The following is a 16,802-nucleotide window of genomic DNA, read 5'->3' on the forward strand; positions in this document are numbered from 1 at the left end:
GTAAAGCAGATTTTTCTTTGTTGTGTAATATCTCTTTGTGTAATATTTTACACATTAAATTATTTATAATATAGATCACTTCATTTTTAGGAGTGGTTTGCTTTCACAATAACAAACATGAATGAAAATGTATCTTTGAATTCCTTGGCTTGTATGGTAAGTTTTTTTAATGAGCATTTTAGTAAGTATTTAGGTTTGAGTGTGGAACCTCCGTGTGACCCTGTGGTACAGACATGACCCTGAGTAAACTGGCGCCCACCCTGCATGCCACATGAACTGTGAGAGACTGTGCGGGAGTTTGGCACCTTCAGCCAACCACAACCCGGGAGGGTCTGGGTCTGGCACCCATCTCCTTGTCTCCATCTCCTACTCAAACTCCCATCCTCCCCTCGTCTATAATTGGCATCAATGATGGATCCGATTAATTTGCCTACAATCAAACCTGTCTGTCATGACGTGTTCACACAATGTACAATTTTTTGTTTGTTGGTTTCAAATTTATAACTGTTGATTTCAAATAGTCACCTGCTGTTGTGAGGGTCTGTTACCTTGGTATTGTCTGGAGCTGAAATGCTTGCCCAGTGGATTCCTGTGAGAACCGCGAGGTGTGGGGAGTGAAACATTCTCCACCCTGGGTGTGAAACATAACAAGCTCCTTGATGATAGACTGGAGGACATGGTAGAGAGCAGGGTAAAATACAGGCATGCTGTAAATTGTGTCTCATTGTTGAAAGACTGACATCATGTATGCACCTTCCTGCCACAGTAAATTCCTTGCCTGTGTGAACTTTCATGGCAAAAAAACCCATTGTTATTCTGATCATTCTTTATGGTATTTTTGGTGACATGTTTTACTTGAAAATTACATTGTTAAGGAAGCTACTGTTTAAATGATGTAATAGTTAAATGAATCAAGAACGTGCTTCCCCAAAAATCACTCCTAGAATTCTTTGTTGTTGACGACCAGGTATAATTAAAGAAAAAGGTGATCAAAAAACTTGGTATATTGCATTTCAAAAAGTCATTTGCAGTAAAATGTACATTTTGACTGTCCTAACTATCTAAATATAATGTAGTGCTACTTTCTACTCTAAGGCATGGAGTTCATGAGAAAGAGTAGCATCCCATTCTCACTTCATTCTACTATTTCACACGTGCTCCCAGGCAAGTACTACTGGTAAACGGATTAGCGGGGTCTCTTTCACACCCTTGCTAGAGTCAACACAATCCTCCTACTGGTGTCACTCGCTCACACTTGTGTGCTGCCATGTTTTTACAAGTGCCCCCTCAAATTCATCTTCCCAACTCATGGGAACAGAGCACATTGAAGAGAGTCAAACTAATTTTCACTGCTCTAATATGAGAAACCGATATACCGATACAGGATCTTATGTCGAAAGATATTGCCCATGCTGATTTTGTGAAAGATTGATTGTGATTTTGTGCTGTGAGATCATTTAGATGTCGAGTTCAAGAGGAGATCGATCAGGTTGACTTCAACAAAAACGAGTGTAAATGTTTCTGTGCCTTTTCTACAATAACATGAAATAAAAGAAATCACAGTTGTCATGTAAGTTCATTTTCTTTATTTTTTATCCATCACAGAACAAAACAAAGAAGTAAAGGTCCATTCCTGTCTCTCAATTTCATTTGTGAAATGAAGATAACAAACAAGCCTTCAGACTCCATAACTCTAGGTCCACTAAAATCAAAACGCTGACCCTTCATTTGTGTTTCCTTTAAATCAGATTGTGTTTACAGATAAGTGGTGCTTTGAGGTTATGTCCTGCTTGTCAGGTATATGTCAGGGGTAAGGCTAACTCCCAAGAATACAGCCACATAAAAGGTCCACATTGGGTGGCAACTGTTAGCTATAGAAATAAAGAAATAAAGATTGCTGTGAGAAGTGTGCCTTTGACATGTACAATATTATACACACAAGAGGATGTTGCAGCATGTTAACTAATATACACGGGTCTATGTACAACAACAATTACAACTTTGGTAGTAAAACTAAAATATAGAGTAAATAAAACCTTTCTGGGGGATTTTAACCACTCACACACACACACAGTTCAATCAAGTCATGTGTTCCTTAGAAATCTTGATACATGTTGTTGTAAATGCAGCAATTCAGTTAAATTAGCTTTAAAAATAGATCATGATATCAAAATGTCTAAAATCACAGTTTGAAATTAGTTTAGAAAAAACAATACAATTCCTTATCATGGCAAGGTTTGACAGAAAAGACTGATTAAACAAATCAACATCTAATACACAGCTCTACAGTTACATAACTGATTCTATGGTATAGAATCAAAACAAGACAACAGATATTGATACATCTACAGATGTATTCAAGCCTATGATTTACATTTTATTTGTGCTATCAATGTTCAAAATGTATTAAATAGGAACATAAAAAGTGTTGAGCTGATACTGATGAGCAGAAGTGATTGACTTTCAGTGACATGACAAGCTGAGAACAGACAATTGGTCTCTAGAAAAATAGAATTAATGTGGAAATTCAAACACCTAAATAGATGACAGAACATAGCACAGAAACGTCTTACGTAATTAAACTACCAAACAAACGTTGATTCAATGGAAAAACAGATAACTTGAAAATTGGTTCAGAATGCTATAAAGTTGTAAAACATTGAAACCTTTGTCATTTCCAGATCCTCCAAACAGTCTTCAGAAAACAATGCAGTTTTAATCAAAGCACAACATGGTAAAACTGTCTCTAATGCTCTTCAAGTATGATAAAGATCATGTCACCTTATATTCCTTAAATTTAATTCCACATGCAGAGGACATACCAAATAAAGGGTGAACATGTTCTCCATGTTGTTGGACAAGGTTTTAGGCTGAACAAAGAATGTATGAACCCACAGGTGGAAGGACATTTTGGGGGTATGGAGTGGGGAGGTGTACCAAACAGAAATTCCATGCAATACTCATCCTCTTTTACGAGGATCATGTCTTTCTCCCAACTGGATCACAGTTAAACTATATTTACAAAGCGCTTGTTTTGGCTCAGTAGGCTTTGGAAGTTTTGGCTTTTCAAGAGAGGATTTTCTCCCGAGTCTCGGGTAGCTTGAGAGCCAGGAGGCCGCCGCAGACCAGGGCGGCAAAAGCCAGGAAGATGGGGATGATCTTGGTGATGCCAATGAAGGAGGCAAAGATGAAACTGCCCATGATGGCGGCAAATTTGCATAGAGCATTCAGGACACCGAATGCTGTCCCTCTGCAGACAGACAGACAGACAATTATGGTCAGACAATGCTCCTTTCACAAGTTCATGAAAACTCTACACCAAATATTTGACAGTTACGAAGAAGAGTTTTATGCTCATTATGATTCTACAACAGAAGATTTGGTCTGTTGAGAGTTACCTTTTAGCTGAGGGGTAGAGCTCAACTGAGATGACCTCCAGGCCATTCCAAGCTGCCACACTGGTTCCATAGAAGAGGCACTGCCAACATATAACGGCCCCCGGGCTGAAGCTTAACAACAGGAGGAAGGAGCATCCAGAGGATGCTAGCATAGAGAACCCTGTGAAGACAGGGAAGAAAGAGAGAGAAAGTGACAAAGAGAGTGACAGATATTGAAAAAGAGGGGTAATGATACACTGAAGAGGTTGAGACCAAACCCCCTCCTAACAACATAATCTCCCGGAATTCTTGAGCACCTCTCCAGTTCTGATAGACCTTTTGTCTCAAAACTCCTTAAATCTTCTTCCTTGCTCACCTATAATTTTTATCCTTCCTATCTTGTCCATGAAGAGGGCAGATATGATGTTGCCAGGCAACACTGCCAGGCTACCCAGGAAGCTGACCATGTAAACGACAATATCGTTCTCCTCCTGAAAATTCAGATGGCAGCCTTTCTTCGGATGAAGGAATGTTGTGTTCTCCAGTCGACAGTCTTTAAACTTCTCTTGCCAAAGATCTGCATATTGCACAAGAAAAAACATAACAATCAACCACCAAAAATATGATCCAGGTGGAGAGTTATAAATATTGGAAATGTACATAATCCTTCGGCACAGAATTCTGTACCTGTGTTGTAGAACATGGTGTTTTTTATGGTGCAGTTCTCAAAATAAGTATTAGTTGACTTGATGTCTTCAAAGATGCAATTTTCAAATAGAGAATCCTCAAATTTCACAGACTTGATTTCTATGTTCATGAACCTAAAATGAAACATCACAGCAGTTTACCGTAAGTGAATGTGATGAAATCTTATTCTAGAAATGTCTTAGGAAATATGTTGAAAGAAATTGTACGTATCCCTGACTTACCTGTCATGGATGTATTCTCCTTCTTTGTGGATCTGGTTGACCAGCGAGAAGTTGAAGTGGAATCGTTCCACTCGTTCTCTGTGGAAGAGCTTGACCTTGGACTCATATTCTTCGTACTGCATGTACTTGATCATGTCAGGGAACCACACAGATAGGCCATGGTAGCTGAGACAAATGCAGAACCACCGTTACTCTCACAGCAGATGACCATTACCAGGTCATTTAGGAGGGGGCTGATGGATCTACTGTGTTAGTGAGGGTTCCTTCATGCATTTAATCATTCATTCAGACATCCAGTTGTCCAGTGTATCTTCTGTGCCACATATGTGGTAATCCTCACCTGAAGGCCAGGGTGAACCAGACAATGGCCAAGAATAATCCCTGCAGTCGCAGTTCTGGTGCTGCGAGTGACATCATATTCTGCATGACCTGCGATTGGAAACACAAAAGCATTCATCCTGACTGCAAATGTATCGTCATGAAGGATCACACATCCATGGCATACAATGATGCCTAACACGTCTCCATTTACTTCCTGGCACGCTGTGATTGGCCCACCTGTTTGAGCATGGTCGTGTGCCGGACAGTCCAGCGCTGGAAGGCAGTGCCGGTGTCACTTTGGATCTCTATGAACTCGTCCTCCTGGGTCTGAGGAGTCTTAATAGTGGCTACCTGTAAACATGTCGGCAACATTAGGCTGAGATTCAACAACAGGTCTGAGGGAAATGAGAAAAAACAATTTCAGACACAAGTTTGTCATGTTCAAAGTAATCTATTTTACAAGCTGTTGTTGTGTACAGTGTGAGTTTGAACTCACTGTGAACACCCTCTCAGGCTCTCCCTTGGCCTTCCAGTTGGTGTCGTGGACCTGCCTGAGGATCATCCAGGCCTCGTCGTGTCTGGCGCTCTGACAGAAACACAGGTGCAAGCTGTCAGCATCGCAGTACTGCATCCAGCCACGCTGGGCTGTGATATACAGGACCATGTATTAGTTTTGTGGAGTGTTTATGTCCCAGGTTTACAAGCCCTTGTCAGATAGCATGCCTGTGTGATTCTGGTGTTATTCACAGAAGGAACAGGCCCAGTGACCGATGATGACTCATCAGTTTTCAACAGTAGGCACCTGATGCCTTCAGAATTATATACACTGTACATATACACACACACACACACAAAGCAGAAAACATACAGTACACTAACAAACACATGCTCCAGCACACACATGCTCAGACATTCCATTATGCCTTTTACATTAAGCACAATGGCAGCTTCATCAAGGCCATGGTCTCCAGTGCGCTCACCTCAAGGAGGAAGCGAGGGCTCTCTGGCATGAAAATGAGCCCGACAAGCGCCGCCAGGGCAGGGAATATGCACACCAGGATAAACACCCGCCAGGTGTGGACCTGGAACTCACTCCCCATGCTGAAGCCCCAGCCTGCAGTGCAGCACAACACAACACAGGGTCTTCATTTCCTCTAAGCCCTCTGGTCCACACTACCGGTAACCCCATCAAAATGTCATAGAACTTCATCAACAAGGAAATGGCATTCAAATCTAGTCTTGGTTCATGTGGATTGTTGAAGGAAAACACACAAAAAATGTTTACCAGCTGGTTTAGAGTTGGTCACCCTTGAAATGAGTCACCCTTTTCACAATCACTGTCATCATCTTTACAATTGTAATCATCACTCTCATCCTTCTCCTCCTCATCCCCCTATTTTAGGGACTCCTACCATAGTGGGGGATGATGCCCCATGCGGTGAAGGAGGCATACAGCCCCCCCAGCATCCAGAACATGCAGAGCCAGCTCAGGTGCTCCCCACGCTTGTCCATCTGCAGGAACTCAGAGTAGTAGGTGTACACGATGGGGATGGAGCCTCCAATCCTGCAGGAGAAAAACAACATCTGAACTCTGCAATTCTGAAAACCTATTCAACATTGTCTGGTGTGAATAGAACATGTGCACGCACAAAGAAACAGGGTGTGATTTCTCTTTGACCTTGCGGTTCTGGGAGGTTCTGTGCAACTCAAATGAGAACAGCTTGTCTGCAGATGTGCTTTTATTACTGACGTGGGACTCATCAATGTTCTTAACACACAAAGGCTGAATGTTCTAATTCAGGAACCGGGAATTGAAGTTTCAGGGCTTGGCTGGTGTTAAGACTTAAGTGGTCTTGGCCACAAGCATGCACTGAACAGCTCAGGCCTGCAATAATCCTGAAAAAGAAGTGGGTTTTGGCCTGAGTTTGTTAACGAGGTGAGAATGTAACATGGCTGACCCACAGTACGTGAGAACACGTGTGACTTCCTTTCAGCCGGTGACAGGAAATTTCCTCTACAGTTCCCAAAGACCTAGGTTTTCTTTTTGTCTGTCACTAGTTTTCCACCTCCTTTTTTTCTTTCCATCTTGTTGCATTGGTGACCTTGATAAGTGTTTACCACTGTCCTGGTGTTACTGGAGCACAGGGGAATCTGGCCCCTTTCAAGATCAAGTTGTATCTCTTCTATTGTGTGTCTTGCTCTTGTGAATGCAAATTGATTTTTAAGATGACATTTAGAAAACAACATGTTTTCTGAAACTTCACTTGAAGTGTGACTCACCCAAAGCCAGACCAGAACCTGAAGAAGAGGAAGGAACCGTAGCCTTGGGCAAAGCAGGACAGGAAGGAGAAGACCACATCTATCGTCAGGACGTAGATCAGACACTTTCTGCGTCCCATCTTGTCCGACAGGCCGCCCCACACAAAGGCCCCCACCATCATCCCTACGTACACAAGCAAACCTGCCAGACAAACACATGAGGGGAGTTTATTTATTTATTTTTATATTGTGAACATTAAAGCCCTTTTGGTTCAAATCAAAGCCCTCGTAAAATAACAAAGACACATTTTTGTTTCTTAAAGTATAATTCATTGTACAATTCTGGGCCTTTTTTGGGTGAACCCTGACAGTTAATTAGGTCTGTATTGGTACTTAAGTTCAAGATAAACCAAGCTGCTAGTAGGTGCAATCTTTTCCACAAGGGGGCTCAGTTTGTCCAATTGTTCATTAAACGGTCGGACAAAGGGTCATGTTTGCATGAGGAAGAAATCCCACAGTTGTTTCCCAGAAGAGAAGGATGAGAGAAAAGAGAGAGAGAGAGAGACTGAGAGTAGCTGAACAAAGCCAAAGTTACATAATTTGACTTTAACCATGGAATATTCTAGTCAGTTGAACGGATGGGCTGTGATGTCTCTTATAGTATAATGAGAATTTATACGACATGGCCCATATACTGCATGTTATCAGAGCTCATCAGTTTTACGACCATCAGTGATAGTTCAGCTCTTCTGTGGTCTCTACAGCCCTCTCAGCCTAGATTGTGTTTTACTACACACGCCTAATTACGGTGGGGGTAAGCTGCTTATGGGGCACGTGTGGACATAGTGTGCACCTTTCTGCAGGATTACTCCCAACTCCCAACCCCCTGTCCTTGTAAAGCACAGTAGCAGCTGACACTACGTCCAGGGGCCAACGGCACCCCAGCTGAGGCTCTGTGAATGGCACAGCTGGAGTGTCACCTCTAATTCTGGGTTCATGCTGCATAATGGTTATCATTCAAATGGAAGGTCAATTGATTTTGTGCCCATGGGTCATTTTTGATTGTAAGACATTCGACTCATCCTCTTTTGAGCTCTCCATACTTTTAAGGGCTAGTTGCCTATGAAGATGGGGACTGACACATCAACGGCAGAAAAGGAAACCATACAAAAGTGCGTGGCAGAACATTATCATCTTCAGGCCACCCACTGCACAGCCCATCCCATTTATGCCAGCAGATAAAGTAAATTCAATTTTAGACAGGCCCGAGGCGTCCTCAGGGTCTGATGAGGCAGAAGGCCCCCCTACTGGCTAACTGACAGCTACACGGCCCATGATGCAAAGCACCCCGTCTTTGAACAGTTGTAGTAGGTTAATATCAGAGCTTTAGCAACGTCTCTGGGAGTTCACCTGCAGGTTCACCATCAATCAGTGTCAATGATCACCCCTGGAAGGCAGTTAGGGAAATGAGGGAGATGGGATGAATGTTAAAAAGCTGCCACATCATCTTCACATGAACTTTAAGGTGAGATGGAGCTCTGGGGGTTCTCAAATTACAATTTTCATGCATCACAAAATTTTCAGTGAAGGAAAACAACTGGAAATTCTGTGTATTTTTGAAAATATTTTCTATCTACCAGCTTATCAATTGGGATTTTTTTTCTGTTGAATCTTTTTATGAATCACTCCTTAAAAAGCCACACAACTTAATACCGGTCTGTACTTAATACCGGTCAGAATGGCTTTATTCCTGAGTAAGTATTTAGATTTGCATTGGCCCCACTTCTCATCTTACCCAGCATGCCCTTGTTGGCGTTCGTTATGCACATATCCTTCTCTGCACTGGGCAGGACAAAGCCCACCACAAAGCCATCCACGCCATCAGCCATCAGCGCCATGCCCAGCACGGCGAACAGGGTCCACTGGAACCGGCCGTGCCCACAGTCCTCCATGATATTCTCATACTGCTCCGGGAGGTCCTCCTCATCGTCGCCCTCAGCCGCCATGCGGGCCTTCTTCCTGGCCTCGGCCCTTGCTGCCCGCCGGGCCTCCTTGATCTCATCCGGGTGGGGGATACCCTGGTACTCTCCTTCGTACATCGGCTCCTCTTGGCCCTCATCGTGGCCCTCGGTGGCATCGCTGGCAGCGTCCTCCTCCTGTGGAGGGTAGTCTGTCTGGTAGGGATAGCCACTGCCCTCCTGCCCTCCCCCCTCGCCGTATGTGGGGTACTGGTTCTCTCCGCCGATGTCAGTCCCCTGCTGGTTGACATTGTTCTGATACGGGTCGTCCATGGTTGCAAATGGAGGGAGAGTGTTAGCTCTGTCACCGTTGTATGCTGGTGGACTTCCTGTTGGCTAGATTGGCATAATCCTTGGCAGTCAACTCAGCGGTAATAATTGGAGTATTCCAGTTAGGGGGTAAGTGGTTTCGCCTTTGAACAATGACGTTATGCTGTCGAGTTCTGATGCTATGTTAGGCCTTAACAACTGTGTTGAAACAGTTCTACCTCCTCTGGTGTATGTCTGCACAAGGCCACATGCTGAACCTGAAAGGGAGAACACATGTTTCAGACACTTTGACAAGATCCCCAACTGATGTATCATCATCATACAGTATCTGTTTGGTGTGTTAAAATGTCAAAATATTTCATCAAAACTGGGAATCGATGTGACACCAAATCAAGCTATTGTAGGGTTGTTGTATGTGTCCCGTGTTTGCAGGCTCTCTCAGAAAAGGATTATCCTCAACTCTCACAAGTACTAACTGTCCTATGCAGTTCTTCTTGTCTGCCTGGGACTTTGATGCCATTTTGATCCTCAAAATAGTGACACACACGGACACAAGTCAGCTTCCTTATAGGGGAACTGGAAAAAACGTCATAATGGAACAAACCTCAACCAGAGTACCAGCGCTGGACACAGTAGTGTCAGTTTTAGAAACTTAACTTTGTAGTTAAAATAGTGGATTTTGATGCAACGTTCCAACTACAGGTTTATACTTCCTGTAGTCCAGTTGTACACTTCCTGTATCCCGGTAGTGCACACAAACGCTGTAATCCTGACGGAGATTAGGCTAGTCTTTGGCCACCTAATGTACTAATGTACATTACTGTGAATGCTGTGGTTACAGTATCTAGGGTTAAGTGGTTGCTTCACCTGTTTCATATGTAGTTGTTGCCATGGTAATGTCCTTGTTGAGTGCAATGTACTGATTGCATGTTTGTCTTTCTTTCTCTCTGTTTTTCACTGCCTGGTCTACTATTTGTTTCATTCTCATTTAAATTTCATGGATGGAGAGCGGCGAGGCCAGACTGGACCAGACCGGAGTAGACTTCCTGTGAGGATCCTCCATACCAGTAACAATTCTCTGTCGTCATGACAGATGAGAGCTGCAATTTAATCCAGTTTAAGACTGCAGAAATTTCATTGTGCCCTCTGTCTACTGCTGCAAGCTTTGGGTGATTCTCTCCCAATGAAATCAGCAGAGGTGACAGAGAGATGTTAACCAGATCAGGTTGAGCTCTTGCAGAAATGTTGGATTCTACTGTTCTACTTATCAGAGATGTATTCAAGTCAATTTAATTCACTGTATGAAAAAATATATTATACAGTGAAAACTCAGAGTCTGAGTAAACTGAGGTCCTTAAATGTTAGCAGGACATCCAGTGTTTGCAGTCCTGTATGTTCACGCCAGTTATTTTTGCAGAATGAATGGTTGGTGATGGACTGAAAATCCCCACAACTAAATTAAATGAGTAGAGAGGTACTTTAGGCTTGGAGGGACTTTCTATGGCCGCATTAGTGTTCACCTTCAGTGTCCTGCTGCAGGCCTCACTGCCTGATGGCTGGCCAGCTGGTCTTTACATAACTAACGTCTCTACCGCTTTCTCTCTCTCTCTCTCTCTCTCTCTCTCTCTCTCTCTCTCTCTCTCTCTCTCTCTCTCTCTCTCTCTCTCTCTCTTTATCAGTCACATCATCCACTGTTTTTGATCCCTTGTGGATCTGGTTGCTTTGATGAACAGGGGATGAACTAGGAAGTGAATTAGAGGTGAATATGCAATTGGTGCTGTAAGACCTTCAAAAAGTAGAAAAAGCTGGAATGGCAAACAAGACAACAAGCGTTAAAGCTTATGTTGGTACATGGAACAATTAAACAATGTACAGAATATTACTTTTGATGTTTTTAAACTGAAGATGGATAAGAAGAGGGTAGTGTGACGTCATCATAGTGAGACAAATTGAGGGCACATATGAAGGGCATGTTTGCCTCTTTCTATACCGAGCAAATACTGAAGTTAGACTTTCCAAATGGAAAAGCTGGCAACAGAAGGGAGCCCAACACACTTGAGTCTTTGGGTCGGAATCACTTCCACACCAACACATCTGACGTTGAACATTGAAAAGGCTTTAAGAATGTGAATTTGCCTAAATAAAATTGCCGCAGGTTTAAAAGAACCAGGCAGTTTCAGTTACTACAATGGTCATATCATATGCTTAAACATCAACTTTAAAATGATTGGCTGTCAGCTCAGGCTCGTGATGGCCTAGAGAGGTCAAAGGGGAATCCTCCGCGTAATGTACCCGCACAAACGTTTCATGACATCTGTACTGAGGAACCGGGTGCCCCAGACAACCCATCACACCATTGTAACCAACACAGCTGTGGTAACTACTGACTGTTACAGGTAACAGACCACATTACCTACCCAAGTCTTATTCACCGGATTACTCAGTTATTGAAGAGGTATTCATATTTTTTTAAGGAAATATAAATGAAATCAGCTCTCTCTGTTGAATGGTGCAATAGTTTAGAAACACATCCCATTATTATTTAGCAAAAAGTGTTCAGTCCATTTGGTTTAAATTTCAATTGTAAAAATGTCCTCAATAACACATTTTATAATCAAGTTATTTTCTGTAAACAGTTGCAAGAAAATATTTCTTAATTTTCTTTATTTCCAAGGGAATGACCATTTCAACAGGTTTACAAAAGTACAATTAAACCCTTTCCAAAGTTGAGATAAACAGTTTTAAGATGGAAAGTTGAACTACTGAATCAGTAATGTAGCTACTCTTTTTCCAATCTTCTACATTCAAAATGTTTACAGGATCTAAACTTTCAGGTAATTGAATCTGTACATTAAATACAATCCCATGCAGCATTTGACTTGATTTTCAAAATTGAATATTTTTTTAAAATTACATTTTACATTTTCAAATTCAATATTCTTACCAGACTTGACATCGCAGTGTTAGGAATTTCTGTTTTGAACGTCAGAAAATAAATTCCAAAGAGGTTTGAAAAAGATACAGAGACTTTAGCGATGGCAACCCTTACATGTCACTTTAGCATTCGGCCGCACTGCAGACTGGGGCGGGAGGGTGGGGAGTGGGGGATTAGGCTGCAAACTCACTATCCCCCCCTGGCTCATCCTCCAGAAGCTTCCGGTTGACCCCCACTGGACAAAATGGTACGATCCTTTAGGCTTATAAAGCAGGGCCAAAGAGAATACCAACCATTAATTTGGGTGTGTGGCAGATGTGTTTGTTTCAATTGCAGAGATTAACAATGAGTTGGAGTATCAACAATTGTGGGGTGTGGGTGGAAAGACCCTCAGGGGTTTAAATCAGCTCAGTGTAACTGACTGTAGCCAGGATCACAGCTTTGGCAAGAAAGACAAAACTCAGGAGGGAGGAAATAAAGGCAAAATCCACAAAGTACAGCATCACAAAGGAACAGTCTGGAGAACCACAATATACAGATTATCTGACGCACCTTTCACATCATCATTTCCGGACACCACTTTGTCTACGGTTTTGTCTGCCATTTGTCTGTAAACCAAAAATAACAGCGTATTTTATGGCACCTTTGAGGGTCCAGAAAAGCATTGACTGATCTGTTCAAGTGGTCTTGTCATAGCCATTGCTTGAGAGCTGGGGTGATCAACAACCAAATGAATGTATTGGGGAAGGTTGGTGGCAGTGGTGGTCATTACAAGGAAGTCACTCCAGACTCCAGAAACTCCAGACCCCCACTCCAAGCCGAGAGACTTGGTTTGCCCTGCTACGGGACATCATTGTGGATAGTAGATGTCTTGCATAGAGGCAAAGCTCCCTAATCCAAAGGCCTGATAATTCGAGTGCAAAGAGGATTAGCTCCACCCTAGCCGAGCCATTGGCTAAATTTAGACCTACATAGTCTCTGTCTTCACCACTCTCCATTTACCCCTCCCCCAACTCCGCCCTTTACTTTCTCCAATCGTCATGTCATGTGGTTCGAATGCTTCAATCACACGCGCGGTTGTCCCAGACGCGAATGTGATGCTCCTGGGTCGACCTATTCTGCACAGACTCTTGCCAAATTATTTATCACGTAGAGGCCTATGATAGTCTGAGATTCATTATATCTTCTGGACATCTCCAACTCGATCTTACTGTACTATCGGAACACTTTCTGAACACATAATCAGAAGACCAGCATTGTTCAGAGTGGATGTGTTGGTGTTTTGGGTGTAGTTCTCCTTTAATTTCTCCCTCAACTAGGCTTTGTCCTCTAGTTTAAATGTTTAGGATTATTGTTCCATGTGGCCCAGTTGCACGAGTCAGGTTGAGAGAAGTGTATGTGTGTGTGTTTATGTGTGTGTGTGTGTCAGGGGTGGCCCATGCCACCCTAGGCCACCCCCTGAACACGCCACTGGGGGGGGGGGGGGCGTTGGGGAGGGAGTACACAGGGATGGGTCTGCAAAAACGGCTTGTTAGCTTAGTGAAGATAGTCATAGAAAATAGTAACAGATCTAGTGAGGGATGTCTGCTACGATGTACGAAAATTTAAATTTGTCAAACAGCAGGCTCTGGGTGAACGGAACAAAAGGGATATTTGTTTTACATTAATCTCCCATTTAGTTCAGTAGCACACTGGACATATTGAGGTAGGTAGGTAGGTACTTTATAGATAGATTTTAGAAGGGTAAATTGCGGATTTGTGCATATTAGACATTTCTAGTGTGCTGCAACTGCGGCGTGCCTCGTCTCCAGTGTCTACTCCTAATTTAAGAGGAAAAGATCGGGAGAAGTAATCCCAGGGATTTAGTAAAGGGAGGTGGGATGCAGAGTTAAGGGAGGGGCAGTGGAGTTTCGACCTTTTCAAATCCCTCTCAACAGATTGGTGATGCGCTCCAGGCTTAAGTCACCTGACTGCCTTGTCCATTGGCGTGCAGCAGTATCCGTAGAGTGTAGGAAAAACACGCAATGATATGCCGTACAAACTGTTCCGGCTGGACACACAGATAGACACACAAACACACTGGGAGATTCCTCTGACTATGTGTTCACCTTGGAGCAACTTTGAAATCTGAATCTTTTGTGTATGTGATAACTACAACTACACATTTAAAATGTCTGCGCTTGCTATCGAACAGGAAACACAGTACACATAATCGTACATTTCAAAAGATAGTACCATTACAATAGTAACCTCTAAAATGTAAATGTTGAAAATGTGTCCAACCATGATGATGGGATCATTCATTGCCTGACCTGCATCAGTAAATACAGCGCCATCTAGTGAGTACATTTGTTGCAGAACTACTGCAAACAAAAGCTGAAGCATTGGAATGGAACACCCGCAAGCGCTGTACAGTAATATGTAACCAAAAGCAGCCTACCATGAAATTATACTGGGATAAATGGCATCCTACATCAATGGAGCATAGATCATACTGTACCTGTTTAGCTAATTTTTACCAAGGCATGTCTTTAATGATTCCTGTGTGACTGTATTACTGTTTGTGGTAATGCTATGTGAGGAGTTTAATACAAACACAGTACAACTGGAGTGTGTATGTGTTTTGGGACATTAACTTCTTTAAATGCCAGGAGCTTATGGTTTTAGCAGAGCTAAATTATTGCCCTCCCTTCTCTATTTCTTTACTTCTCACTCTGTCTCTCTCTCTCCCTCTCTCAAATCTTTTTCTCCCTAAACCCTCGCCCCCTCTCTATTTCACTCTATATTTCCTTCCCAGCTTGTTTTTTGGCTGTCCGCTCTTTGTTTATCCCACCCTTGCTGTCTTCCTCCAGCAGGTCCTTCAACTTACAAAACCTCTTTTGTTGAGCGACAAAGCCTGCAATGTACTTCTTTGTGTAATGCTTGTTTCCCTGTCTCCTTGGCAGGGCCACTGCAGGGCTAGACTACAGAGCACGGCTTAGGATTCCCACCACGTTTCCCCCTCCTCTGACTATCACAAATGTGTTTAAGTGCAGCTCAGCATGCCATAGAGTGGAGATTATTTTCTGCCCCCTTTCCTATTTATCTAACCCCACAATTGGTTGCAAAGTTGGAAAAATAGAGTTCAATTGTTTCCTGGAAAAAGAGAAGGGAATTGTGATGCCTCCCTGCTCCCAGAAGCAGCAGATCTTTTTCAAACACTATATGGTTTTGCTTGTGTTTTAAGGTAAATTGACTACAAATAACCCCTTGTCTGGTGACAATATTGTTTCTGTTATGGTAATGCTGTATTGAGCACTCTGTGTAACACTGTGAGCTAAGGAGCATATTGATACACTGAAAAGTAAGGACCACACATGCAGCAGTTGTGTCTGAGTGTGTCAGTATGCACTGCTGTCTTTCATTATGTTGATATTTCCTTCAGACCAAACAAGATGAAGCTTTTCAGGGAGAATATTGAGCAATATCAACCATAAAACCCCTACTGTATTGTAGGTAGTTTATCTTGCTTAAAATAGGTAAAACTGATTCTACAACCTACATTTTAATTGTTAAGATCTAAGTCCTGCAAACACAGAGTCCCTTCACTTGGATGGTTGCCTGATACAGGGCAGCCAGCTACAGACTGAAACACAGCTGCCTCCAAACACAGCTAGCACCCTCCCCCGAGGGCCAGCCCCATATTATTAACAGTAATTTAATGTCTGGCACTGTGGACTCACATGCAAGCGTAGCTAAAATGGCTGAATGGTTCTACTGAGCCTGTAAGGCTTGAATCCAGCTCCACTCCCAAATGGTTTAACAGTTAATCACCCATATCATGCCACCCTAAACTCCTCAGTAATGGTTTGTGTTGTAAGGGGAGATACGGGAGATAGAATTTCCCTCACATAGAGAGTAATTACTAAGTGAGGAATTTAGGCCGGATGAAAAGTCACAAAGCTGTTTGTCTTTGAACCGTAAGAATTAAAATTGTTTAATAATTCAATAGGTCGAACATCTATGTATACAGTATTGGGCTAGTGGTGCGAATCTCATTACATGGGTATGACTTTTAAGAGTCATATGAATTAGAGCCTCTTTGTCAACAAAAATCTACACTTTAGAAAACTGTATATATCGCCTAAAACATAATATAGAAGCATTTAGATCGACAAAGTAAACTGAATAAAGTTGTCTGAAATACATTCAAGATCCACAGATTAGACTCCGTGCACGTTTAATGGACCATCAAACGTCCATCCTGTTGCCAAACTTTGTCATTATTCGTTTTGACACGAACCCATTCGTTGCGCTGCTTTAGGTCTACCACTAGAGGCCCGTACACACCACACAAGATTGACTGATGTGTCTGAGGTTAAAGTAAGGTAGGCTTTGATATAGGTAGGCTACAAGGTATAACATACTCTATCATATCACAGCTGAATCCCTTCCTTTCACCATTTGTTTGATGCGAAGCCAAATTCCAAACTCACGTTTTGGTTGAAGTGCACAACGTTTAAGCTCACTCCTGAACTGTCTCTACCACTCGTTTGGGGTAGATATTGCCTACTCTACATTTTAAGAATAGATAACATGCATTAATATGTATTCAGTGGGCCAATGGAATAGGAGCTATTTGAACACCTTTCCACTTCAGTGCACACACTTATCTCTCAAGACCCGCCCATCGCTTTTAGTTGTCCATGGAAAC

General features: G+C 42.6%; 1 protein-coding gene across 1 annotated transcript; it reads right to left on the bottom strand.

Annotated features, from left to right (window-relative positions):
* Positions 1-1,681: 1,681 nt before the first annotated feature.
* On the bottom strand, positions 1,682-9,205 carry sv2ba (synaptic vesicle glycoprotein 2Ba). Its single transcript, XM_047042210.1, has 12 exons — positions 8,682-9,205; positions 6,908-7,088; positions 6,040-6,191; positions 5,608-5,741; positions 5,124-5,213; positions 4,865-4,978; positions 4,647-4,735; positions 4,307-4,471; positions 4,065-4,198; positions 3,754-3,954; positions 3,399-3,558; positions 1,682-3,250 (listed from the first exon to the last, which is right to left on the bottom strand). Exons 1-12 carry the CDS (start codon positions 9,175-9,177, stop codon positions 3,067-3,069), a joined length of 2,100 nt encoding a protein of 699 aa, XP_046898166.1. The 5' UTR covers positions 9,178-9,205; the 3' UTR covers positions 1,682-3,066.
* Positions 9,206-16,802: the final 7,597 nt, after the last annotated feature.

The sequence above is a fragment of the Hypomesus transpacificus genome, chromosome 19 (assembly GCF_021917145.1).
Source record: "Hypomesus transpacificus isolate Combined female chromosome 19, fHypTra1, whole genome shotgun sequence".
NCBI classification, from domain to species: domain Eukaryota; kingdom Metazoa; phylum Chordata; class Actinopteri; order Osmeriformes; family Osmeridae; genus Hypomesus; species Hypomesus transpacificus.

Coding starts and splice junctions, on each gene's coding strand:
- sv2ba (XM_047042210.1), bottom strand. CDS start 9,177: ATGGACGACCCGTATCAGAACAATGTCAACCAGCAGGGGACTGACATC. Junction 3,955..4,064: donor CACCATGTTCTACAACACAG/GTACAGAATTCT, acceptor TGCAATATGCAG/ATCTTTGGCAAGAGAAGTTT. Junction 3,559..3,753: donor AGGAAGGATAAAAATTATAG/GTGAGCAAGGAA, acceptor CTGTCTTCACAG/GGTTCTCTATGCTAGCATCC.